This window comes from Strix uralensis, chromosome 20, assembly GCF_047716275.1.
Source record: "Strix uralensis isolate ZFMK-TIS-50842 chromosome 20, bStrUra1, whole genome shotgun sequence".
Classification (NCBI taxonomy): domain Eukaryota; kingdom Metazoa; phylum Chordata; class Aves; order Strigiformes; family Strigidae; genus Strix; species Strix uralensis.
The window spans coordinates 11,573,478-11,598,165 of NC_133991.1; the positions used below are offsets into that span (position 1 = coordinate 11,573,478).

Sequence of the window (24,688 nt, forward strand, 5' to 3'; positions counted from 1 at the left end):
GGGCCCACACGTGTCCGCCGCGACCGGGGAGCTCCCTCCATCCCGCCCCGCGGACCCTCCGCAGTGTCCGTGCCCCGGCCGCCATCCCGGTTTTTGCGGCCGGGCTGTCTCTAGAGCTGAGCTCCGTGTTCCACCCCCTCCACCCCGCCGCGCTCGTCCCCCGTGCCCGTGGGGTGGTGTGGGGCCGCCTCTTGTCAGCTCAGCCGCTTCCCGTGGGCAGGCTGCCGGTGGAAAGGCCACCGATGGAGCTCAGAGCGCTCAAGGGCAGCATCTGGAGGGCCGTGGGGCTGTCACCCGCGCACTGCGGGCGCTGGTGGCGGGGGGTGAGGTATCGCTGCACTCGGGAGCACCAGCCCCCGCCTTTCGCACCACCAGCCGCAGGTGGGGATGAGGAAGGGCCACCCCGAGGTGCGGATGGCGGCAGTCGACTTCCCCCACCAGCCCTCCCGGTGGTTTCTCGAGTGGGGGGTGACTCCCCCCAGGAGGGCCTGGCCAGGCAGGGCCAGCCACGACCGTGGCACAAGTCCTACGAGAGAGGGGCCAGGCAGGGTCCGACAGCCAAAAGGGAGTCGCGGAGCTCGTGGGAGGGCGACTTCTTAAAGGCCAGGAAGAGGCCGGAGCGAAAGCCGCTGTCCATCGAGAGGACTAAAGGCTCAGAGATCTTATTTGGGATCGCACCGTGTTCCCTGGCCCTCTCTGAGTCACGAAGGGACCTGTTCAGGTTGTTCCTGAAGCAGAGCAGCGGCTCTCGGCGGCTTGTTATGAGTGAGTTTGTCCTTCAGGCCACGGCCCGGGGAGTGCCTGTGCACCACGTCAAAAGGAGAGAGCTGGATGCACTTTGCAGAGGTCAGGTCCACCAGGGAGTTTGTTTGGAGGCCACTCCTCTCCGTTTCAAGAGTTTGGAGGAAGCTGAAAAGCCTGATGTGGGGCATGAAGAGAGTCCGAACCAACAGCTGGTTTGGCTGGCGTTGGAGCAGATCCAGGATCCCATGAACCTGGGGGCACTGCTGCGCTCTGCGTACTTCTTGGGGGTGGACAGAGTGGTGACAAGCCAGAGGAGCAGGTATGGGGTTGGGTAGCTGCTCCTTCCGCTTTCTTCTTTCTTTTCCTGCTGGCTCCCAAAGAGGTTTCAAGCCTGCACTGCTCGACAGCTTCTTTAGAGGGCTTTCTAGGACTGAGCTTGAGAGCTGAATTTGGCTAGCTCCTGCTTTGCGTTGCGCTCTGCAGGGAGGCTGTGGGACATGGTATTCCAGGCTGGTAAGGAGCTTCCCTGGCTACTGTTTGTTTTAACCTGTTTTGTGTTTCAGTTGTCCATCTGTGCACAAAATGCTGTAACCTATTTCCTGGGTTAATTTCTGAGCCCTCCTGTTCTCCATAGGAAAATATGTCCGTATAGTGAGCGAGATCTTTAGTGGACTAGTTGGAATTGCATTGCAGAGGCAAGAGAAGGAAATACAGAAACAAAAACTCTCCCGGATTTCCTTTTTTGCTCTCATATGACACTTTTCCTTTCTTTTTTCCTTGCAGCTGCCCCTTGACTCCAACAGTGAGCAAAGCTAGCTCTGGAGCTATGGAAGTCTTCGACGTCTACAGCACAGATGATCTCCGGAGCTTTTTGAAGGTAGGATGATCCACTTTTTTCTTTCCTTTCAAGAAACCTCAAATATTGCATTTGCTGAGCACAGAGGAGGTACAGGAAACGGACTCAGTTAGTTGCAGTGTCCTGTGCTCCTGCTCTGCATTCCTGTTTGCTGCCAGTGGTCTGTGCTGTCGGACCACCTCTGGCAGGCGCACACCCCCAGTCCCATTCCCATCGGGTGGGGTAACAGGTCTGAGTTGTGGGTCTTTTTCTGGAAGATGGTGGTAGGATAATGCTGCGTCTATCTCCCATGCTCAGGCTGTCAACTTGGTAAGACGGGGTGCGTCTCCCCTTCTCTCCGTGGGGACCGGAGCTAGCGTTGCTGCCTGCAGCGGGTCTTGCCGGGTGTGTGGTGGAGGCAGCATCCCGGGGCCCAGGCACATGATGGCAGCATTGGGCAGCCTTTGGAGCAGGGGAGAGAGGAGAAACCAGGGCTGGTGCGAGCTGCTGTACCTATGCGGTGAGGTGAGATAGGGCCCTTTGCAGAACATGCTGCCAAAGGAAAGAGAATGCACGTGGAAAAACGTGATTTAAACTGAAACAAACCCAGGGATGTTGCTTTGAATTGGCAGAGCGTGTCCATCCCCTGTGATAGCACTGCCCCAACTCCCCATGGAGGTCCCATCTGCCTTGGCTGGGCTGGGGACCAGCCGAATATTGTGTTCACACAGAGCAGGGGGCTGCAGGCTCTCATCTGCCCTCCCCTGTTCGTGTAGGATCCCCCAGACGATTCGGGAAGCAGTGGGGTTGGAGGGTTCTGCACGGGGTGGGAGGGCAGAGGCTGCAGACCCTCAGGGGAACGGAGGCACCCGGTCTGCGCTCCGGGGTCGCTGCGTGCCTGTGTCCCTTTGAGGAAGAGCTTGTGGGGTGACTGCGAGGAGGCCGAGCAGAGGCAAGCCTGGACTCTTCCCACTTGGTGCTAGAAAATCTTTGTCCAGCTGTACAGTAGGTCTGTGGCAGCTGGAGCTCTGGATGATGGTGAAATGAAAGATACATAAAATACACTGATACTTAATTGAAACAGATGGAAGAATCACTTTGTTACTGTAAAGCTTGAATTATTAACATTTTGAGCCATTGCAGCAGTTCATTTAATTGCACCCGGATTCACTGGCCTAACCCTTGGTATTGCCTGGCTGGTGTAAATTTGATATAACGTAATGTAAAAAGTGCCAATTTTGCAGGAAATGAAGCTGGCAAGAAACAGCAGCTCTTTTATTGTTAAAATGGATTTCCAAGACAAATAATTAAGGGTCTTTTTACCAGGGTGCAGGAGGGACGGCTGGTTCGCTGGTTCCAGGAGGCACTGAGTGTTGAGTGCCCTGCTTTTGGTACGAGCTGATTTTTGGCATCTGAGTTTGAAAGCGTGCACTTGTGTTTGAAAACGTTACTGTGGGCTTCTGATGGCTGAGCCTGCACTTGAGAACTTCCACTGTATTGCTCTGTGGATTAGCCTTATGCTAATTTGTTTAACACTACTCTTTTTGTAAGCTTTCCTGGCAAAAACCTTCCTAGAACTGTTGTATGGGCAAAAAAAAGCTTTTCAGTTGCTGTTTGTTTGCTTGCTGAACTGGAATAAACACCAGAAGGGAAATTACTTTTTTTTTTTTTCCCCCCCCTTAAATCAAGGTTTGTGTGTTGGTACTGGGAGGACTTTGCTGGTAAAAATTCAAAGGATGCCAAAAAAATGAGAAAAGCCAGTCAGTTAACTGAAAACTTAAAAAAAAAAAAAAGTGTGTTTGCGTACTTGATGTATTTTTTCTTTTTAGGCTTGAAAAATAGGCAATTTTAAAATATTTGTTTACTTTCCCTTTGTAGGCTAAAACTGCAGAAGGCTGGGAAGTTGTGGGAACAGTCAGCAATCCTGAGGATGCAGAAAATATTCCTGTCATCAGTTGCTTGGAATTTCGGTGGAATAAACCCATTATTATAGTAATAGGTATTTCAATTTACAGAGCTTTGGGCTTGGCGGAAGGGCCTGTGTGAGCGACCGATCAGGGTGATGTTTCACTCCAAAGCTTGTTGCAGGTCTGGTACATTACATCACACTTTGGTCTGGAAAAGAAAAGCTGAGCAAGGAGTCCTAGAATGATCTGGCTGCAAATGAAATAGGGACCCAGAAGAAGAGGGAGAACTGAGAAGCCTCCCAGTAGGAACTGCAAGAACAAAGCAGTTTGTGTAGATAACAAGGAGTTTACTAGCTGTAGAGGCTCTAGATGGCAGTTTTCAGTGGCAGGACAGGTCTGGGTCAGTGTAGCCACAGCGTGTTGGTTTGCGCTGTGTTCTGTGGTGTGTTTGATCCTATCCTAGAGCCCTTGAGCCTGGATTTTCTGTGCTGGTGAACCACAAACCTGAGTGAGAGTGCCAGGAGGTACGTGTTTGCTCTTGCTGCACTGAGGCTGTAAGGGTGAGCTGTGCCGTGTCTTTGCTCTGTCATGTTTCCTCTTTAAAAAAAAAAAACAAAACAGGAATACATCTCTGTGCCCAGGTCTGGAAAGAAGCATGAGGAGCTGTCACTGAGGATGGTCTGAACGCAAAGCTGGGCTTTGTGGCACGGAGACCAGCCAGTGGTTGCTTTTGTAGCTTGGGAGCAGTTGGCTGCCGCGGTCCTTGCAGGAGGAGCGGGTGTAACCTCCTCCCTGCCAGACCTGTGCGCTGTTTGAGCAACAGGTGACACTTTCCTGAGCCCCTAAACTGGGTGATTCCTCCAGGGCCCTCCACTTCTCCCCTCTCTTTGTGTAGGGGAGACTTGCAAAGGACGCTGTCTTCTGTAGGCAGAGTTTGGGGTGGTGCAGCCTCCAAGAAGGTGAAGAGGAGTTAACGGCCTGGTGGTGAATAGAGAAAGAAATTCACCCAGGAGTGCTGCTCGAGGCACCCTTGGGCGGCCATGCTGTAGCCCCCCGCTTTATGTCACCTGTCACAAGAGCTGGTTTGAGCTTTTACACTTGGAAGTAGTGTCATGCTGGTGATGAGCCGTCAAGGGGCTGTAATCCTGCCCTGTGCTGCGGTTTTCTTGGCTCAGAAGACATTCCTTTAATTAAAATGTTTATTGAACTCCTAGAAATACTGACAAGACAACGCCGCAAATCTGGCATCTCTACAAGATGTGTGGAGCTTTATTATAAAGGGAGTAGGGAGGCTGGCAGCACTGCTGATGGACCACAAAGAAATGCATCCCAGAAACGACGACAACACCGGGAGAAAGGAAGGGGGTGAAAGTGGCAGTGGTGTCGTTACCTTGAATTATGAGAGATTTCTCCAGGAAAAAGTCCAAATATCCTTTTGTCAAGGGAGATTGGAGGCTGATTGGTAGATGCATGAGGAGAGCTCCCGGACCTTGCAGCAGTAATGATTTCAACTCTCTGCTGAGCACTAACTCTTTGCTGAAAAGAAAATTGAACATTACAGTCGTCTGATGCTGGGGTTGTTTGAAGAAACGTCCTAGATCTGAATATGTAGCGTACCTGCAGCTGCAGAGAGCAGCAGAGATAATTTAGCATGGTAGTGAGCTTCCTCGCATTGCACAGATTGTCTTGTAAGTTAAGCATTTGCAGACTAGGATTCACGCTCCTGGCAGCCTCGCTGGCTTGGCAGAGAGTGATTTGGACAGTCCAGCTTAATGTTGTCTGCACTGGAGTCGTTGCTGAAGGTGACAGGCAGGCTGGCTGCCGTGAAGACGGGGAGCCATGTCCGAACAGGAGCAGATTGGGAGCAGTTAGATGTCTGAGCAAGAAGAGTTTCTGGGTAATTTGTTCTTCTTACGCATTCAGTCTTTAGCTGGAGGTTTAAAGTTTTCATGGAATTGGTGGTTTTACCGAGATGCTCATTTTGCATATTTCTCTGAACTGCCAGCATGGCCGCTTCTGCCTGGATTTGAACTGCCTGCACTGGAAACTGCAGTTGTTACAATGGTATTAATTGTAAACAGGGCAGGAAACCTGTTTTATCATTTCAGTCAAGCTCTAACTCTGGTCTTTGAGGCCTGTCAGTGAGGACTGAAGCTAAGAGATGGAAGTCAAAGATCAAAGTCAAAGTGGGAAGTGTTTTGTTCACCAGTATAAACTAGGATTTAATCTGATTCAGTCAATACTCCCTCCCTTGTGTCACACTCTGCAAGTCTTTTTGCCCTGAATTTATGGTTCCTAATTATTTTAAGCAGCCAGAGCCATAAAAAGCTTTGTAAAAGCTGGAAGCAAAATTGCTGCCTTTATTAGGAATCGTAAGACCCTTATCAGGGAGAGGAGAGGATTGCTCCAGGAGCTGTTGCACCTCTGGCAATAGCTGCTGTCCCAGTTGGAGAGTCCCACGAGAGTGTGGTTTGAGAGGCTCAGGAGGCAAATGTGACTTTAAGTTGTAAAACTTTTCTGTGTTGAATCAGGAAAAAGTAGGATAATTTTTTTTGTCTTGAAGCATCCCTAGTGAGCCCCAGTCTAGCGATGAAGAGGCAGGCCGGGCTGTGACAGGCCTGGCTTCGATTCCTTGTGTTGCCCAGGCTTCCCTGTGACCTTGGATAATTCACCCTGTTGGCTTACAGCAGGAGGGAAGCAATGGTTAGGGTGGGATTTTAGTTTTCTGAAGGTTCATTTACCCCAGCCAAAGGATGCTTTTACCTGTATGGCTTATTTCATGTGGGAAGGTGAGGCAAGATGCATTACCCAAAGCATTCTTTTCCTTACACAAAATGCATCTTGCCAGTTAGAACAGGCCAGCAAAACATGAGACTGGGCTTCAGCTTCCCGTCTATGAAATGGGAATAATGACATGTTCCTACCCTGTGTGGTCAGAGGGATATTGCGAGACGTAGGGACCTGTGTCAGGAGACACCAGGGGCAGAATTTTGTGGCAGCTCAGCCCAGCAAGGAGCTCGTTTGGAGTGAGTCTCCAGAAAGTGCCTAAAGCATCCATGTCAGATAAGTGTCTACATTTAGGTGAGCTGAGTGAGGCCTTGGCGACCACCCTGGTCACACAGGCAGAGGTGCAGAAGCCCTTGGTTAGGCAGCGTGTGCCCCACCGGTGCCATCCCAGGACGAGTCTGGGGTTCAGCCGGGGTCGGGGTACGGCTGTCAGAGGGGAACGCTTGGCTTCCAGCATGCTGAGCCTGTTTAATCAGAGGGTGAGCCCGTCTTTGAAATGAGCTGGGTATTTTTGCAGCCGTGTAGCTGTCTGTGTAACTCCAAATAATGAATGTGGAAGAATTCTTTGGGGAGCCGAGCGGGCTGGGAGGTCTGTGGTCTTCTGCATTTTCACTTGTCTGCGCGCAGGATTGTTTAAAGCCTCTCCCTTTCCATTTCCCTTTGTGACAGAGTGAGTCAAACAACTACTAATGACCTGGGATAGATTTCAACTCTGTTTCACCAGTGTATCAGCCCAAACATATCAGGGCTGTTGGATGGTTTAACAACTAATCAATTGAAGCCTCTGGTTAAACTGTCTGCATTCACAAGTTGCACCCAGCTGGTGGTACTGTCTGCTGAAAAGGCTGAGCCCGTCACTATCAATAGGGATGTGGGATTTGCTGGACCAGATCAGGCCTGTGGCCTCTTGTCTGCCTTGTCCCTCTGGCAGCAGCCCACGGACGTGGGCAGCCGTCTGCGGGCGCGGTGGCTGCTTGCATGGGGGATCTTTGCGCTCACGCTACAAGGCTTTACGCCATGCACACAGGCGTGTTGCACAGGTAGTCCCCAAAAACACTTCAGATACTGGAGAACAGATCCAGGGAGGCTGGAGCAGGCCAGGAAGGAGAGGCAGGTAAGGTGCCCGTCTCGCCTCTGGTAGTTCTTGGCTGTTGCTGCGTGGGAGCTGCTGAGGTTGCTGGTGAGCTTAGGGGCAAGGGTGTAGTTGTGACAGAGCATTAGCAAGAACTGTACTTGGGAGAGGGGAAAAGGGACGTGGGAGCGGCTGCGAGCTGGCCTGAGCAGTGTCTTTCTTCTGCAGGTAGTGAAGGTGACGGACTTTCCTTAGAGACGCAGCTCTTGTGCCATCGGATGCTGGCCATACCCCCTGGCAGAGCGCTTCACCCCGGCATCGAGTCGCTGAACGTCTCTGTTGCTACAGGTAAAAACAGTTCTGAGCACAAAGGCATCGTAGTCCAAATTTCTGTATTTAAAAATCAAACAAACATTCAGGCCCGCAGAACGATTTTTCTTGTGGTTTAAAGTAAGATCTTTCTTTATTTATTTTTGCTTTCCTACAGGTATTCTCCTTCACTCCATCTGCAGCCAAAAGCTGAGGCACGGCGATTGAAATTTTTTTTATTTGGTGGGGGAAGCTGCTCGGCGTTTCGTGGCTGTGCTCTGTCGGTGTGGATATGGAAGTGCTCTTTCCAGAGTCTTCACCGTCGCTGCAAGTTATGGGGAGAGTCTCCCACTGACCTGAGCTGCTTCGTGGCTGACGCACGATACCACCAGCACCTGGCTTAATGCCGAACTCGGATACCTGCACAGGTAACAGCTCCCACCGGCACCTCGGGGGAGCAGCTGAACGGGAGACAAAGCTCGATTTTAAAAGCAGACAGCCAAATCCTTCAGTTCTGGCAGTAAAATACCTGGTGATGGCCGCGAGCTTTGTGCTTGTTGCTCAGGGGACTTCATACATCACTCGGGACTTTGTCCATCGCTTGTGCTGTGGAGAGAATTCGGGCTGTAGGCGAGAGCCAGTACTGCTGAGAGCAGCTGTGCCCCCCCGTGCCCCAGCCCCCCACCCCCTTAGCAGCCGAGAGGGTGCTGGTGAGAGCCAGGTATGATTTGGGACTATTTGGTAGCAGTTTCTTCACGACGAGATGGTTTCTCTGTTCCATATTGCTGCTTGAATGTCTAAAACCACACTGTGTTGTATCTGGTTGTAAACCAGGTCTGCAGCCCTGCCCAGGGACGGACACGAGCTGTTAGAAAATGGCTGTAGTGGGGAAAAACACGGCCCATTGAAATAAAGCCTCTGTAAAGATTGGTTGTAGGCTCGAATCAATCCTTTTTGTGTCATATATAAATCCAGAGCGTGGTTAGTGGAACAGAGCAATTCCTTTAGGTGGGAAGGGGAATTGGGAGCTTTTTCTCTTCTTCCGGGGCAGTTTCCTTTCCATGGTGGGCCTGATCCTACTGGATGCTGAGCTGCCCCAGCACCACCGTCCCCACTGATGGCATGGTGGGTGGGGTGAGGGCAGCTTCATTTGCAAATATCCTGGTTGAAAACCAGACTGGCTAAATTATTGAGAACCAAATGAATGTTATCACTTAGCACCTTAATTATTTTATTTAGCTACTGTGGCCCTTTGCATAGGATTCCTCATTAACACTTAATTTACAGTGCCCTTTAGGGATAATTTCAAACAATTCAGCTCAGTCTCCCCCCCTTCTCCCCTTCCAAATGAACAAGTAAATCACTCAGAGTGACTAATTAGGACTTTCCTTTGAGCTAAATGAAGTCTGTAAACCGGTCTGTGGATGTGGAGGTTTTTCAGATGCGTCCTTGGGAGGGCCTGGCCGGTGGGTGCTGCAGGGCTGGGGACCTCCCAGGTGCCCGGGGTGGAGCAGGGGGACAGGACAGGACATGGAGCTCTTGCAAAGCGTCGCACTCACTTGTGTGGCTGTGATGGAGAAGGTGCCTGAGCTGCGGCTGCCCCGGCGCCCTCTCCGCTGGAAAAGGACAAAACCCAAATCCCTCCGACACGGCAGCTGTCGGGGCTTTGTTGCCCGAGTGTGAAGGTGAGCTGGTCACTGAATAACGGTGAGCTGGTGCATTGCTGGGGCGACGGCTCTTGCATTTTGTGGGCTGAATATCTCTTTTTTTTAATTTTAATGCTGAAACAGAAGGCTCAGGGCCAGGGAGGCTGCAGGCCAGGCCTCCCCCCGGCGCTGCTCCCGCAGCCGTGGGTGCCCCAGCAGAGGGTGCCCGTGGCTCAGGTTTGCTCATTTTTCAGAGGAAAGATTCAGCGCTTGGGGCTAACTGAATCCTTCCTTCCGAGTGGTAGGGATGAGGATAAAGCCATTTCTTTATTCTTGACCTATAGGTAAGTATGTATACTTTGATTTCGTAGGAACTGCGGTTTCTCCTTTTTCCTTTCTTTTTAATTTATTTGAGCAGTACTTCAGTAGAGCAGACACCTCACTGGCTTTGCGTGTGTTTGGGAAAGCCGGGCACCGGCAGACTGTGCTTAGCCATGCCGGCTCACCCCCTCTAATGAGGAGGCAGGTGAGTAACGATGGAGCAGCTACTTCTGGAAGGCTCCCAAAAAGCTTTGAAACCTCAGTGCCCGCAGCGGCTCTGCCGACGGGGTGAGTGAGGTAGATCAAAGTTCCCGCAGTCCGTCAGCCCGGCAGACGACTGCCCTGCGAATTTCCCCGTAGAGCTGCTGGATCCACGGGGCACCTTGATTTGGTGCTGGAGTAGCAGACAAAGCTTGTACGGAGTTGCATGAGGCTGGAATTTTAAGAGACAGGAATTTGAGCACCAGCTAGGGCTGCAGCTCAGACTTTTTGGCTTGAGAACTGCAATACAGCCTTTTGTGGGAGCAGTAAATCCCACACTGGACATCTCTGCTCCTTGCCTTTAGCCCGTTTCCCTCAGTGGTAGGTTTTGGCCCCGCTTCATTTCACTGGGATGCCCCTCGGCCATCGCTCAGCAGCTTTGGACGGAGCTGCTGCAGCCGATGTGTTCTCCAGCCCCAGCTCCATCCTGCTCCGGGCCGAGACCCGCGAGGAGCACAGAGACCTCTGCACGCTCGCACCTTTGGAGATGGAGCTTTGTGCTGTGCAGTTTGCCCCTGATCTAATAAATGCGATCCATTAATTGGATCATTGCCTGCTTCTCCAGCTAATTTCCTGGATATTTTTAAATGTTAAAATGTAGTTTTTATAGTCTTTCATTATTTTTAGCCTTAAGCTTGACTATAATCGCCCCTGTAATGTAACTGTAAAAAACTCCCAGCTTTATATCATAAAGGAGGACATTAATTGTCATTTTTTTGTGTACATCAGCAAGATCAAAACATGCTTCCTGATTACTTCTGTTTGTACATACAATCTCTTTGATATTTAGATATGAATAAAGTGTGTGTGTAATTTGAAAGTCAATTCTTCCCTCCCCGCTGCTTGTCATGGATTCTTTTCAGAGGCTTATTTACCAAATTGATTTTAAAATTTAGTAATTGCCCTTCCAAAATGATTTCTCAATAATCAAAGTGTCTCTAAGCTCAGTGGCAAAATATTTGTCCTCCTTGGTTCAGAAGACGTGCTCTGCGCCTCGGCCTTTTTATCCTCAGACGAGGGCGAACGCAAATCTTTTCATCCCCCAAAAATCAACTCCGGGGAGAACTGGCTGCGAGGGAAGCTCAGCTCATGCCCCAGATTTCGCTTTTGTGCACAGATTATCAACACGACCGAAAAAATCCCATTCTATCAAATCCATCACTGGGTCCTGATGAGGTTTCCTGAGGCTGGAAGGGTTTTGTGACAGAGGACACGTGTCCCACGGTGGTGCCACGGCTGAAGGGAACAGTGTGGGGTGCTGCTGGGCTGGGGCAGGAGCAGCCAGAGCTGGAAACGCCACCCAAGAGGCACCTTCCTCACCGGCGGCGGGGAATCCTCCACCGCGCCGCAGCCCCGATCCACGTTTGTAAATGTAATCAACCTTGAGGTCTTGTTACTTCCACAGGTGCAATTAACATTACCATCTGCTAATCCGTGATTAACGATGTTTACAAATATGCTACAACATGTTAAAATGTGCCGGCACTCTTTTTTTTTTTTTTTTCTTCCCTTTTTTTCTCCCCCTCTCCCTGTTTTGGCGTGGGAGCTGTGCCACCGGCAGCGGCGTGGGAGGGATTTCCCGGCGGAGGGCTCCCCATTTTGTTTTCATTATTTAAAAGTGCTGTTAAACTCCAAACCAGCTGTAGGAATGACAAGTTCAAATCAGAAGGTCAGTGCTGCTAAATGGGATTTAATTGCACGAGGGTTGAGGTACAAACTGATGAATCTGAATAATATAACTTTGTGGGGAGCGACATATGGTGCAGTTTAAAGTAAATTTTTATTGATCATCCCACAACTGATGTGTTAATGAGATGGCAGTCTTTGCTTTGGGTTTGATATTGATGTGGAGTTTTAATAATGTCACACAGGAATATTGTGGAGGGTTTTATAATATATATGAAAAAAGTGTTTTCTATTAACTGCCGTTTTCTTCTTAACACAGAGAGGAATACATTATATCGCTACTGTATGTCCTCCAGATCTAGGTTACATGTAATTGCTCGGTAATTGGTAGAACCATGTAAAAGCCATGGTATTTGCCAGTAAACCCTCCTAAGTTACCATGAAATTGAAGTGTGATATTTATTCTCTACAAAACTTGCTACCCAAATATCATGTACGATCGGGTTTGGCGCGCGCTTGTGCAGTGGCTGTGCCGTGTGTAACGCCTGCACGGCTCGGGTTTTGCACTGGTATCAGCCTAAGCACTGGAAGGGTTTCTGACCGGGAGGTTAAGGGGTTATTTTGCTTCAAGGGGAGATGCTTTAACCTCCCTTGGGCTTCAGTCTCACGATTATTAAAGGTGTTTTGAGGCCCAACTCAAAGTGATGGAGGTTTGGAGGCAGCTCAAGAAGTTCTCGCTGTGTTTTCAGTGGGACTGTGAATAGTAATTACGTGTACGATGGGGTTTGAAGCCTTTGGAGGTAAAGTATTTGTCAGTACACTGGGGCGTCACCTGTATTTTAGCCTCTTGTTAAGTAGGGTGTCCAAAACTGTTCCCATCTTAGCAATTCTCACAATTTAACCATGACTCTGGTTTAGAGACCTCCAGCCCCATGGGCGTGCATGGGCTCACGTGCAAGGAGCCTCCACTTTGGATTTTTCCTCTGATGAAGGTTTTTTGCCCCCTCCTGCGAAACGGCTGGGTGGGTTCAGCGACGACTCCTTATCGCCTGCCACATGGCTTTAAATATGAGCAGAAGTAATTGCTTTGCTTATGATCAATAGTTTTATATACTTTAAAAATGTAACAATATGCTGTGAATTGATGCAAAGTTAAACCTGCCAATTTTTTTTTTTTTTTTTTTTCCGCTGGCCTGTTTTAGAAGCTGCGAACTCAGCAGAGTTTCCCCTGCGCTTGGGAAGCGGCAGCTCAGCTGTTTTCTCCAAAGACCTGAACATCGCATCCTGCGTGTCCCACGGATCTGGCCCTGACTGCTGGGTCCCTTTTCACGGCCGCTTGCACAGGACAGCAGCTGTAGTGCCTGCAGTTGGGTATAAATGTCCTTTCTTAGCATTTTTAAAGCTGCCTTTGAAAGGTTTGTACAGAAGATATAAAGTCCACTCGACCTTGTGGGTTCAGGGCGAGGACTTACCGAAATGGCGAGGTGTTACCAAAATGTCTGAGCACCAAACTGCCCACGGGAAAACGGGCAGAGGAGCCAGGCTCAGCCCCGTGGGGCAGCTCAGGGTGACCAGCGCTGCCTCGAAGCCTCTATGCCTATATAACTCATTAGCACTGTTCCAATGTTTAATTAATTATGGGAGCAATCGCTGCCTGCTTCTCCTGTAGGAGGCAATGAATAGTAAAATGATGCTTTCCCTCCTCTCCTCTTTCCACTGCCCAAATCTGCAGTCACTTTCCCTGTTTTGAAAGCTGTTGCTGCAGATGTGCCTTTTCCTTCGTATTTTCGAGCCTCCCCGGGGTCGGGGTGCTGTGGGTTGACGCCCCTGTTCGCAGTGGGGGCTGGGACCCGGTCCCACAGCAACCCCTCGCTGCCACCAGGTACCAGTGCTTTGGGAAATGGCCTCTTTCCCTGCTTTGCTGCCAGGGGCAGGCGGTCAGGGGCCGGTACGGGGCTGGGGCAGGGGGGAGCCGGACGTGGGGAAGGGAGCGAGGGGGTCCAGGGGTGAGGACAAGGAGCAGTGGAGCGATGCTGCGGGCAGGGCAGGATGGAAGTTGTCCCACCACTGCTGCAGCAGAGCACCCTTATGCATACTTGTATCAAGGTATGGGATAGTATCACGCATTAAATAGGTGTGACGTGGTGTTAGAGCAAGGAGCGGTACCCCTTTTCCATTTGGGATCGTTCCTGGCACACACGCTCCACCCCATGAGCAGCTGCTGGGGGGGAATTGAGCCATTTTGCAACCCTGGACCAAGCTGCTTGCACAGCCCTGTCCCTGTCCACTGAGGATGGGGCAAGTCGGTGCCGTAAAACCCTCTTGAGCCGACCCCGGGCGAACCCCCCACTCCCCTGCGGCGCCGCGGGGGAATCGGCGAGCGGGAGAATAGTGACGAGCGAGGGGGATGCGAGAGCGATGCGCGAGGGTTCGCCTTACCCGGCAGAATAAATGAGGTGGTGGTGTCTGGCGGCGCCTTCGCAGCTTTGCCAACCCTCATTAGCACCTTTCAGCAAAGCGGAGCTTATTCAAACTATATCACAAGTCTTTTGCTGGAGATTGCATCTGTGCCTAATATGCATTTTTATATAAACAAGGGTACTAAATGGCCTTTCAGTTCCCTCTGTAATGTCTTTTTTAATGGAAGGTCCTGAATTAAGAACATATATATATGACTCTAAGAATTTTCTAAGTGATATTGAAAACCTATTGTAAAGTAGGATTTCTTCTTGCAAAATTATTTTAATGAGGTTCCAGTTTATTTTCTGGCTATATTTTACTTATTTAATCCTCCAGAGGGGCTTTTCAGAGGCAGCATCTCATTTTCAATGCAACTATTCTTAACATTAGGGAAAACTACCTTTCTGAAATGCATGAAGGAAAAAAAAAAAGAACCAGAGGAAGATGTACGAGATAAGAATAAACTTGAAAAGCTTTGAGGTGGTTTATGGCTTCTCTTGAAAGAATAACAGTTCATGTATTTTTGTTATGGTGTGGTTTAATGATGCTTGCAGAAAAAAGATAAGGTAGAAATGGAAATATAAAATTAAACCAGCAAAGTGAATGTGATTATTTTAGTTACTAGTATTACCTGGGGAAAACGCTCTTGGGGTTTTTTATCTAGACTAAATATTTGCTTTTCTAAAAGGGAAGGCCCTCTGCATCTCCCGGCACAAGGGTGGGAAGTGACATTTTCCTGTGGTCCAGCAACCGCAGGAGGCTGGAGGCGGCTCTGCCGGGGGCCCTGACCGCCGGCTGCCCCGCGGCGGGTTCGTCCCAGCCCAGCGCCGGGTGTCCTGGGGATGCGCTTTGCCCACAGTGGTTTTCGCCAGGGCTGGGCCGGGTGCCGTGATGGGGAGATGACCCCAAGAGGGGCTTCGCAGCCTCACCACAGTGTCTGTGCCACCGCGTCACCGCGGGCACCCCGAGCGGGTGGGGGGAGGCACAGTGGGACTCTGGTTCCCAGCAAATGTGTGTGACAGGGCTTTGTGACTGTTCCAGAGCGCTTTTCCTCACCGGGACCTGGGCATGGCTAATCCCCAGGGCAGCATGGTCTTGGCCATCCTGTGCCATGCCATCCTGTGCCATGCCATGCCATGCCATGCCATGCCATGCCATGCCATGCCATCCCACCTTTGCCATGCCATGCCATGCCATGCCATGCCATGCCATGCCATGCCATGCCATCCCATCCCTCCCCTGCTATTTCACCCCACCCATCCCCGGCAGCAAAGAGCTCAAAGGCTGTAACACTGCCCCAATCCAAGAGCTCTTGCCTTCCCTCAGCAGCTCCGCAGGTTTCCAGTCCGAGCTGAGATGTTGTGGGATCATGCTGGCCGTGCAGTTTGATGGGGACTCAACAGGATCAGCCAAATCTCAAGTCAACTCGGGCACAACAGGCACGACCCTGGCTGAGTATGGCCCCCGAACATCCCGTTCCAGCCGCTGTCGGTGAGCCCAGCACTGGGTCATGAGAGGTAAACTCGCCGATGAATTAAGCCTGACATGTGGCCTTGAGCCTCACCGGGTAGTTAATTTTTCAATTTCTTTCATGGATCTGGAATAGCAAAGAGTCTGTTTATAATTAAAGTACTTGAAGATTTATACTTTAATTCAAATAGCTGAAAAGAAGCAGTTTCTGTGTAGGTTTCTTCACTATCAGAATCTAAAACAGATTATTATGTAAATTTTTTCGATCCTAAATTCATTATAATATTCAATTTCAGGAAATGCTCTTGACCATCTGCTGCTGCTCTAAGAAATGAGTCTTGGAGATTGTTTACTACCAGAAATATTGTAGGTATTTAGGGTAGATCACAGTGGAGTGTAAGGGCAATGTACTGATTTCCGAGTCTGGTTACATAAACCCGCAGTGCTGATGCCACGAGCCGAGTGAGTCAGAAAGTGCATCCGCAAGAGTGGCAGCTGATTCTTTGCCAGCATCCGGGCTCATCCCATCTTGTCCCAGCTCGGGGTGCCAGTGCCACCCCCCTTCCCCACAGCGTTGTCCCGTCTGTGAGCGGAGGATACCGGTCCTTCTCTGTCTTGTAGGGAGGCAGTATAGATTAATTCCTGGTATTAAAGTGGTTTGAGATCCTGGGATAAAAAGTACCATGAAAGTATCATTTGCTGTTTATTGTGACCTCCAAACTTGCCAAGAGAAGCCATGTGCTGATCTCCAGCGAGTTTCCCTCTTGATAATTAGAGCAAGAGGGGCCAAAAAGAGGGGGCGAAGCCCTTGTCACCTGCACGTGCACAGGACTGGGAGCCCAGTGCTACCACTGAGCCGTGCTGAACCTTAATCTATTTTTCCCAGTGTATTTTACTACCAAAGCTTGGATGTCGTTAGTGGTGTCAGGTGCAATGGGTGAAGCCCAAGAGCGGTGAGACCGACAGGCTCGAGGTGCTGCTCCTCCCCGGCTCCCAGCACTTGCTTTCGCTGCTGTTATTCAGCCTCTGCAAGACACTAAAAGATGTTTCTGCCCCCCTGCTTGCTCCTGCACGTTTGGGGTTGGCTTTGTATGGAGGAGGAATGTATTAAATGTGTTTTCTTTTTCTTCCACCGCAGCCTCACTCAACAAGTGCAGCACCCACAGGGCCGGCGGCTGTGCCGATCGATCGGGGCCAGGGCTGGGACCGTGCCTGCCCTTCCCGGCGACTGTGCCCAGTATTGACGAGTGGGGCTGAGGCTGGGAAGCAACGGCTGCTGGCGGGGAGCAGGAGGGGAGCGCTGCGGGGGTGTCCCCAGGGCTCATGCTTCCGCTGGACCGGCAGCCAAGCATCACCCGAACATCCTCTCAGCACGGGGTTGGGATGACGCTGCATGGAGAATATTCGTTAATATTGAATTATGTACAGTATTTGGAAAGATGAACTGTTAATGTAGTGGAATAGACTTCAGAAGGGCACTTGTGTCCATCTGGCTGGGTAGTGTAGGGGGATGTGCCTGCGTGCAGGGGGATGCCTACGCCGAGCAGGAAGCGTGTCGTATGGCTCTAGCAGTTTCTATAAGAGCGTACGCAAAGGGCTCGCAGCGCTACTCCCGGTGCAGCACGGCGCCTGCCAGTGTAGGAGCTTCAGAGTTGCCTGAGGTTGGTTTTTCAGCAAACCCAGTTTGGCTGCAAGGCTCGTCTGTGCTATTAGTGGTGTGTAGGAAGGTGGGTGATGGTGTGGGCCTACAGGACAGGGGCTGTTCAGCAGCCCTTGGATAAATATCAGTGTAGGGTATGACGGAGAGGTTTTTTTTGTTCCTGTTGTTCTTCGTTCATGTACAAACTATGAAACCAGCGTTTTCTTATCTGGAGCTGTCCCAGGCTTCAGTATTCAAGCCCTGGCAACCACTAATCGCCTTATTTCCCCTCCTTCAGGGAAATTTTAACTCTTGTCCTCTGCTGCTGAGTAGATCTTTAAGCCGGTAATAGCGTGAGACAGAGGGAAATTAACGGCCTTGTCCTGCCCCTTCCCTGGCTGAAAACTGCTAAAGAATTAAAGAATTAAAAAGGTATAAATTTGCATTCAAATTATTTTCCTGCTGATGAGGGGTTTGGTTTTAACTGGGTGTGAGGGAAGGTGTAGACACCCTTCCCCTTCCCTCCTCTCCGAGCCCCGGCAGCTCCTGTGTTTGTGGGGTCAGCCGTGGGGAATGGGAACCCCGTGGTGCTGGGGTTGCCCGGGATGGGATCTCATCAGCCAACAGCTGCTCCGGCATCTTGTTCCCTCTTAAAGGTCCTAATCCTCGCCGCTGGCACCCGCAGAGGGGATGAGGAGGGCGGGTGGCCTTCCTCTGCTGGCCAGGGATGCGGCGGTGGCACTGTGTGGGTGCTGCGCCCCGTGTGCTTCACTGGGGTGTAAATCCGGGGTGGGGGGGGGGGCCAGGGCCACGGTGGCCTTTGTCTGCCTGTGCCAAACAGATGTGAACAAACCCGAGTTCGATTTCCAAGACTGCCTGGGGAATATTGCTAACTAATTATAGAAAACAGAAGATGCGTTCCCCTCCTCTTGCATTTTTTGATAAACATTGTCTCCTCTCAACAGCTGAGTATTTAATTAGTGTTGATTGTTGTTCGCGTGTTCAATAACCACTCATCAGGAGGGAGGTGTCCGCTGGGGCAGCGTGGCCTGGAGCACAGAGGAGCGGAGGGTGTTCATAATTAAGGATGCAATTTATTTGAGTAAGTCATGTGTACAGCACCCTGTGTTTTAGGTTAATTTTCAAGGTTAAAGGGTAAAAAAAAATAGCTCACAACTTCGTCAAATGAGGAGTGATGGTTGGCAACTCAACACTGAAAGCTGTGCAGGGGGTGTATATATATTTATATGTGTGTGTGCACACACACACGTATCCAAGCCTCTGTGTGTGTGTACATACGTGGCTGCGCACATGCTCCCACTGGAGCCCTCCAGGTCCCTCAGTGCTTCCCATCCTCTTTCCCTATAGACTGAGCCTCTTTCCCAAGTTTTGGCTGGAAAACGCTGTTGTGTGCAGTTGGACTCTCCAGCTGTAGGAAGGTTCCTTAGGAATGATAAAAAAGAAACAGGCAGCTTTTTCTCAGTGCTGCTGGGGGGTGGGGAGGGCTGAGGTTCACCGCCAGCCTGGGTTTATCGCATCCCGCCGTGGCATGCGGGAGGCACGTTTTCAGCCTCGTGTTTGCCCGTATTTCCCTAAGGAAGAGCGACGCGTGCCAGCGTCCCCGCGGGCAGAGCAGGGATTCAGCTTCGCTTTCCAAGCACCATACAGGTCGCTCCCATTTAGAGGACTAAAACCTCAAACGGGAACAACTGTGGGTTTAAAAGTGTGTGTCGGTGCTCTCTGGAGATGGGATGAGTTGGCACAAGTGGTCTCTCTTCTCTTTTCTTGGTGACCGTGCACCCGTGTCGGGCTTGCACTGACGTCCAGAGCAGGATGGTGAAGATTTGGGGGGGGGGGGTGTAGGATCCATCCCTACCAGTGGGGATATGGGAGCCCCTTCACATGGTTTTAGGGACATCGCTATCATTGCATGTGACCCTCTGCACTGGGCAGGACTCGTCTGGGTCCCCCCCAGCACTGGGAGGGCTTTAGCCTGGGTGGCTGAGCAGGACTGAGCAGGCGTTGGGCACAGCCCCGTTCCCTGCACGGCCCCTTTCCTGCTGACAGGACGGTTTGTGTGTGGGTAGGGGGAGCAGCAGCTAAAATAGTAAATAAACAAATGCCCGTCTCCTCCCTGCATGGTTTCCCCTTTATTTATTTATATGTTTATTTTGCCATGCCTCCTGACAGCAGTGATGGAGCTGTCATGCTTTGGTGGCCACCAGCTCGTGATCTGGCACCTGTTCTCTGCGCTTTAATCTCTCTGCTCTGCTCATATAGAGAGTCTATACATAACCCCCAGCCAAACAAAACGTGAAGAAAAATAAAACCTAATTACATGCCATTGATTTCTTTGCAAATTTGCTTCTAATACACTTTTTGACTACTACTTGATTTTTTTTTTTTTAATTTTTTTTTTTCCCACTTTTCCTTTCTTCTCTCCTTCCCCCGTCCACTCATGCAGCAGCAACCTCCTCCCGGGGAAGCGAGCGGCTGCCGTCCCCGCGCTGGACACGCTGAGCCCTGGAGCAGTTAGGAAATGCATAGCCTGGAGTGGCTTTTTTTGCTGTTAATAGGCCGTAGGGATGATCTGTGCGCTGAGCCTCTTCCTAAGGGACAGGTAGGACTGTACAGCTTCCTTCATTGCTTTTCCCCTTCCCCTCCACTTCATCTTTGTAAGCCTGACCGTTGTTTTCAGTGCCAGCATCACTGTGGGCAGAGCTGCTGGCCACCAGCGTCCCCTCCAGCTCGCCGGGTGCTCCGGAGGCAGCAGCAGGTGGTCTACGGGCCAAATCCAGCTGGCATGGGGGGGCTGGGGTGGGCGGTGGGGGGGCTGGTGCTGGTCCCAGCCTCTGCCACTGATCAGCGTGAGCAGCAGGTTGGCTGTGGAGCAGCTCCCGTGTGCCTGTGCCCAGCGGATGGCCGTGTCCTGGTACAGCAGCATCACTTGGGGGGAGACTGGCACTGGGGGGGCCGGCACGTCGGCGGCACGGGGCAGACCCCCATCCCAGCTCGTCCCATCATGCCCTCACCCCGGAGTTCCAATTGCAGCGTTGGTGCATTGGGCCATCGCTTTGAGTTCGTGCCCTTGCACCAGTGGCTTGGCGCAGGCCTGGCCCCAACGGGTCTGGGGGCTCGGCTGGGGTTGGGGTGTGTTGGCTATGGCAGGAGAAAGACTCCACGCTCACACGGGGCTTTGAACTTCACCGTGATGGTGGGAAATGGCTCCTGCTCCGCTGTTCCCCAGGTCTCGCTCCCTCCGAGGTGCCACGGCGTGCAGGGAGCCCGGGCTGGCACACTGGGTTAGCAAACAGGTGTGCAGGTGGGCGACAGGGCTGGATGTCCCCAGCCCTAGGGACAATTTGCTTGGGTGGGGGGGAGCTGGGGGGCACTGAGCTCCACCGGAGCTCTGTGCAGCAGCTGAAGGGTTAAAGGCAGTGGGATGCAGAGGCAGAGGTCACTGGGCAGCAGCTTTGGTCGGAGCTTGCTCTTGTACATCAATATATTGAATATTCTCTAATCTGGATCTGTGGGAACCGAGTGCAACCCATGTGGAGCAGCAGACGAGTCTTGTCCTAAGGGTGACGCAGGATGGGAGGGCTGAGCGGGGCATAACCTGACCCACCGTTTGCAAATCAGACTCCTAAAAATGTTATCAGATATAAAAATGAAGAAAAAAAAATCCTACAGAGAGAAAAACCCAAAGATTGCCCCCTCCCTTCCTTCTGTGGGGGTCCCCGGGGCTGTGTCCTGACCATGGCCACCAGTGCCACCTATGCATGGCCCCAGTGTCACCAGTGCCAGGGGAGTGCTGACCCACACCTGTGGCACCCCTGGAAGCACCCGCTTCCAAGAGAGCAGCCAGATTTATAGCCTAAGGAGATGTATTTAGGCTGAAGACAGTTCAGTTGTGTTAATTATGAAAATCTAAAGATAATCTATATTTAATGTCAAATTTTTCTCAAATTTACTAAAGAATGAGGAGAATATATGTACATGATGACATTTAAATGAAGAACAAGGTGCAATTAAACTCCAAAATGTACAGTAGACTAATTGGGAGAGGATGACAAATATAGTTATCATCAGCAACTAATTAGGGACCTGCTTTAGCTTTCCCTGCTTGATTAATCTTGACTAGGTGTTAATAAGTTATGCGGGCCCAGCCGTAAGTTGTGAACAGGCTGTTTGTTGCTCCGTCTGGCGTGGCAGGGGGGTGGTTTATGTTCGCAGCCTCGCGGGAGGATGCTTTATGCTCAAAAAGGATGTTCCTGTAAAAGGGGGTTTGTTTTCTCGGGGAGGGGATCGCAAGCACGCCCATCATTGCGGGGGTGCTGGGGGAGGCCGTTTTTTGGCCATGGCAATGTCCCCACGGGGGTCCCTGGGCTGGGTGCGGAGCCTCGGTGCACGGAAGGAGGAGGATGAGCACCCGGCCCCGCATGCCCGGGAGCGCTGGCTCAGCTCTGTTGACACATCCCTTGTCTCCCAGATTTACGCTCTTATCTTTTTGCATTGAAAGGTAAGAATAATAGTAAAATGTTAATGCCGTACTCTACATATAATACTGTACATAAACGGATGACATGACATGGGAGACAGATAAATCACCGCTGTGTTCAGACAATAATCTGCGGGAGACAGAATAACACATGAGTTCTCCGAGTGTAGGAATGTGCTCAGGAAAATGGGGTTTTACAGCCCAAACACTCTCTGATTCTTACTAGGATGTTTATTAGAGTTCAATTTTATGAAATTAGATATATTTTTAAATATGCTGTTCTGTGCTCGTAATGGGCACTCAGTGCTGTAAGAGCCTGGAAATGCTCACAGGTAAATGACTCGCTGGGACTTGGTGCCCGTTAAGACGCCAAATATGTTCACTAGAGCTGTGCTAAAACGGGGAGGAAAATGTGTTTCTGCCTGGAAAACCCCTGGGGGCACATCCCTGGCATGACTTTCCTTGTGGATTTGCAGTTTGTTGGAGTTTCCTGGGGAAGCTGCAGTGCCATAAAGCCCTGGCTCCCCCGCGGGAAGGCGGTGGGGAAACTTCCCCCGGCTGCAGCCATGCGGGGCCGGGATGGACGTGGTTCTACAACCATCCTACAACTGTCCTGGGCTGTAGGTGCGCTAGAAAATGTGGAAAACAGTATCGTGTGCTGGTCCTGCTTGTTGAACATCATTCCCAGGTGGAGAACATGTGGTGGGTGCTGTGCCATGAGGCCCCAGCACTGGGCAGCGGGGGGGGGACAGTGCTGCCACCCTTTAAACATGGCACTTCTGCAAAAAAAACCTCCTCAAAAGGTCTGGGGGGCTTCTCCCACGTGGACTCCAGCGGGGTGTAGTGGGGAGATGCTGCTGACAGATCGAAAGCTGTTTTTTCCCAAGAAACAATCCCGAGCGGTGGTGGGAGAGCAAAGCCATTACCGCGGAGGATGAACTTGGCTCAGTCGCCATGGAAACGCTGGCCGGGACCCGGCGCCGCTCGCGTGTGCATGAGTCCCGTTGACCTCACTTAGAATTATTACCTTTAGCCAAATAAAATAATTTGTGTTAATAAAGAGACCATTTTCTCTCGGCTTCCAAGCGAGCCTTCCCCAGAAGGCAGAGTGACTCCTTAATTACACTTTTACTGCAAGGTGATTAATGTTCAATATGTGATACTCCGTTTAAATAAGTCGCTTATTAACACCTTTAATATGTTTTAATTTTTTTTTTTTTTTCCCTTTTTTTCCCCCCCCTTCCCCCTCACCTTGGCAGGCCGGGCTGGCGGCGGGAGGGGCTGCGCAGCACTAGGTGGAGCTCTGATATTAGGCATGGGTGCTCATGGGCACCCACCCAGCACCCACGGGTGAGCCCTGGGGCCCTGCTGTCTCCCAGAAGGCCAAAATGATGGAAAGCGAGAGGGGAAACCTCAAGCGTCGAGGTCCAGCGGCTGCAGAAGTTAACCAGGGAGCACACCGGGAAACTGCTTTGCTGTTTTCCTGCTGCAAGGTGGTGGTGGGGTGATGTGTGATGAGCAGGCGAGGGCTCAGCAGTCCCCTGGGGAAGGGCTGCAGCAGCCGTGGGATGCTGGGCAAGAGCTGCCAGGGCCTGGCTGGTCCCCCTGGGGTGTAGGACCCAGCCACGCTGGGTTTGGAAACTCCCATCATGGTCCAGCTCTGCCCATCTCTTCTGTGGCCACTGGAGACGGCACTGGTAGACCTGCTGGGGCAAGGCAGAGGAAATGGGGGAAAAATGCTTTTTTTTGGTCATTCCTCAGTTATGGAGGGTCTGTTTTGGGGATGGGTGATAGACACTGGTCTGGGCAGCGGCTTGAGAAGAGCTGGGTGAGAAAAACGCCGCGTGCACTCATTGACTTTTTGCTTTGGGGTATTTGGAGGCGGCTAAACGGGAGGCAGGCGCTCGCTGCCGGCAGCACCGTGTGGGCAGCGCCACTCTCCTTTGGGACCGCGGGATGGTGGCATCGTCCCTGTCCCCAGGCACCAGCACGGGGCGGCTGTGTCCCCCGCCATGGCTGGGGACGGATGGGGTGTCCCAGCGCCACGTGAAGCCCTGCCCTGAGCCTGGGAATCCCGCTCTGTATAACGTGTATCGCGGCCGAGGCCGTTGGGAGTGCGGCAGCCGTGATCAGTGTAATAATAGTGACATTTAGCTGGCCTGAAGAGATAGAACAGGAACCTTAATTACAGTGATTTGTGATGCCTCTTGAAGCAATATATATATGAAAAATATAAGTATGTATATACAATAGCTGGGCTTCCAAAAACACAGGGGATTCTTCTCTTCCTTTCTTAAATCAGCTGGTTTGAAAATGCACAGCTTCTGGTTTCCTAAAGGAAACACCTGAGCCTAGAACAGTGCCCAGAAAGGGCAGCCAGGATCATTGTATCTCCAGCTCAAGCCGTTTGCTCCTCTCTGCTCAGTCCTCAAGCGAGGAGAGAGAAATTTTGAGGCACTCCCTCCCCTTCTGCATGTCATTTTAAGGATCTTTTGTGCTCCTGCTCATTGTTTGGTTGGGTGCTTGGCTGGTGTTTTAAAAAAGAAATTCCTGTTACTGTCTGAAATGGATTGTTTCTCACGACTGCAGCTGAATTTCTAAAGTTAAAAAATAATTTTATTTTATATCAGGCTTCTTTTTTTAGAACTATTTTTATTTGTGCAGCAACAGCTTTTTATAAACGTTATTATTTGTCATATAAAAGAATGTATTAATGGTAGTAGTATATTCCAGATTGTTTTACCTTAACATGTGTGATTTTACAAGGTGCGCTTTAAACAAATCTCAACATAATCTGCACAATCTCTGCTTTCCTGTGGCCAAGCCTCACGTGCGATAATTTCCTTACAATGTGGCCGGGTGAAGAGTGAGGAAACTCCAGACAGGAGCAGGTCCCTGTCCCTGCTGCCAACCACCACGTCCGCTTTAGTTCCTAAAATGGGAACTCACTTAAGTAAATGATCATCTGGCATCATTGTAGAGGTTGGAAATAACATTTTTGGTTTCTCCCTTTGCAGCCCCGTGTGCAGACAGAGAAGGTGGCAAGAAACGCCGGCAGAAAAGGGGGGAGCGGGGCTGTTCAGCCAAAGCATCTCCTGCGCTGGCGGCTGGGC

At 51.0% G+C, this 24,688-nt stretch overlaps 1 protein-coding gene across 3 annotated transcripts; it reads left to right on the forward strand.

The window, feature by feature from the left end:
* MRM1 (mitochondrial rRNA methyltransferase 1) lies at window positions 1–24,612 on the forward strand. 3 transcript variants are annotated; one of them, XR_012631659.1, is made up of 6 exons: window positions 1–1,063; window positions 1,528–1,621; window positions 3,458–3,578; window positions 7,574–7,693; window positions 7,833–8,082; window positions 24,593–24,612. XR_012631659.1 is itself a non-coding variant. In XM_074890209.1 (5 exons), the coding sequence occupies exons 1-5, from the start codon at window positions 243–245 to the stop codon at window positions 7,880–7,882; spliced, it is 1,206 nt and encodes a 401-aa protein (XP_074746310.1). In that variant the 5' UTR covers window positions 1–242; the 3' UTR covers window positions 7,883–8,584. The 3 variants fall into 3 exon arrangements, 1 of the variants encoding a protein (XP_074746310.1); XR_012631658.1 differs by lacking the exon at window positions 24,593–24,612 and adding an exon at window positions 12,711–13,444; XM_074890209.1 differs by lacking the exon at window positions 24,593–24,612 and having other exon boundaries at window positions 7,833–8,584.
* The last annotated feature ends 76 nt before the right edge of the window (window positions 24,613–24,688 follow it).

What these genes read in the sequence shown, in the direction of transcription:
- MRM1 (XM_074890209.1), top strand. Translation starts at nt 243, where the DNA reads ATGGAGCTCAGAGCGCTCAAGGGCAGCATCTGGAGGGCCGTGGGGCTG. An exon ending in ATCTCCGGAGCTTTTTGAAG is followed by an intron (nt 1,622 to 3,457) that starts GTAGGATGATCC and finishes TTCCCTTTGTAG; the next exon opens with GCTAAAACTGCAGAAGGCTG. An exon ending in ACCCATTATTATAGTAATAG is followed by an intron (nt 3,579 to 7,573) that starts GTATTTCAATTT and finishes TTTCTTCTGCAG; the next exon opens with GTAGTGAAGGTGACGGACTT.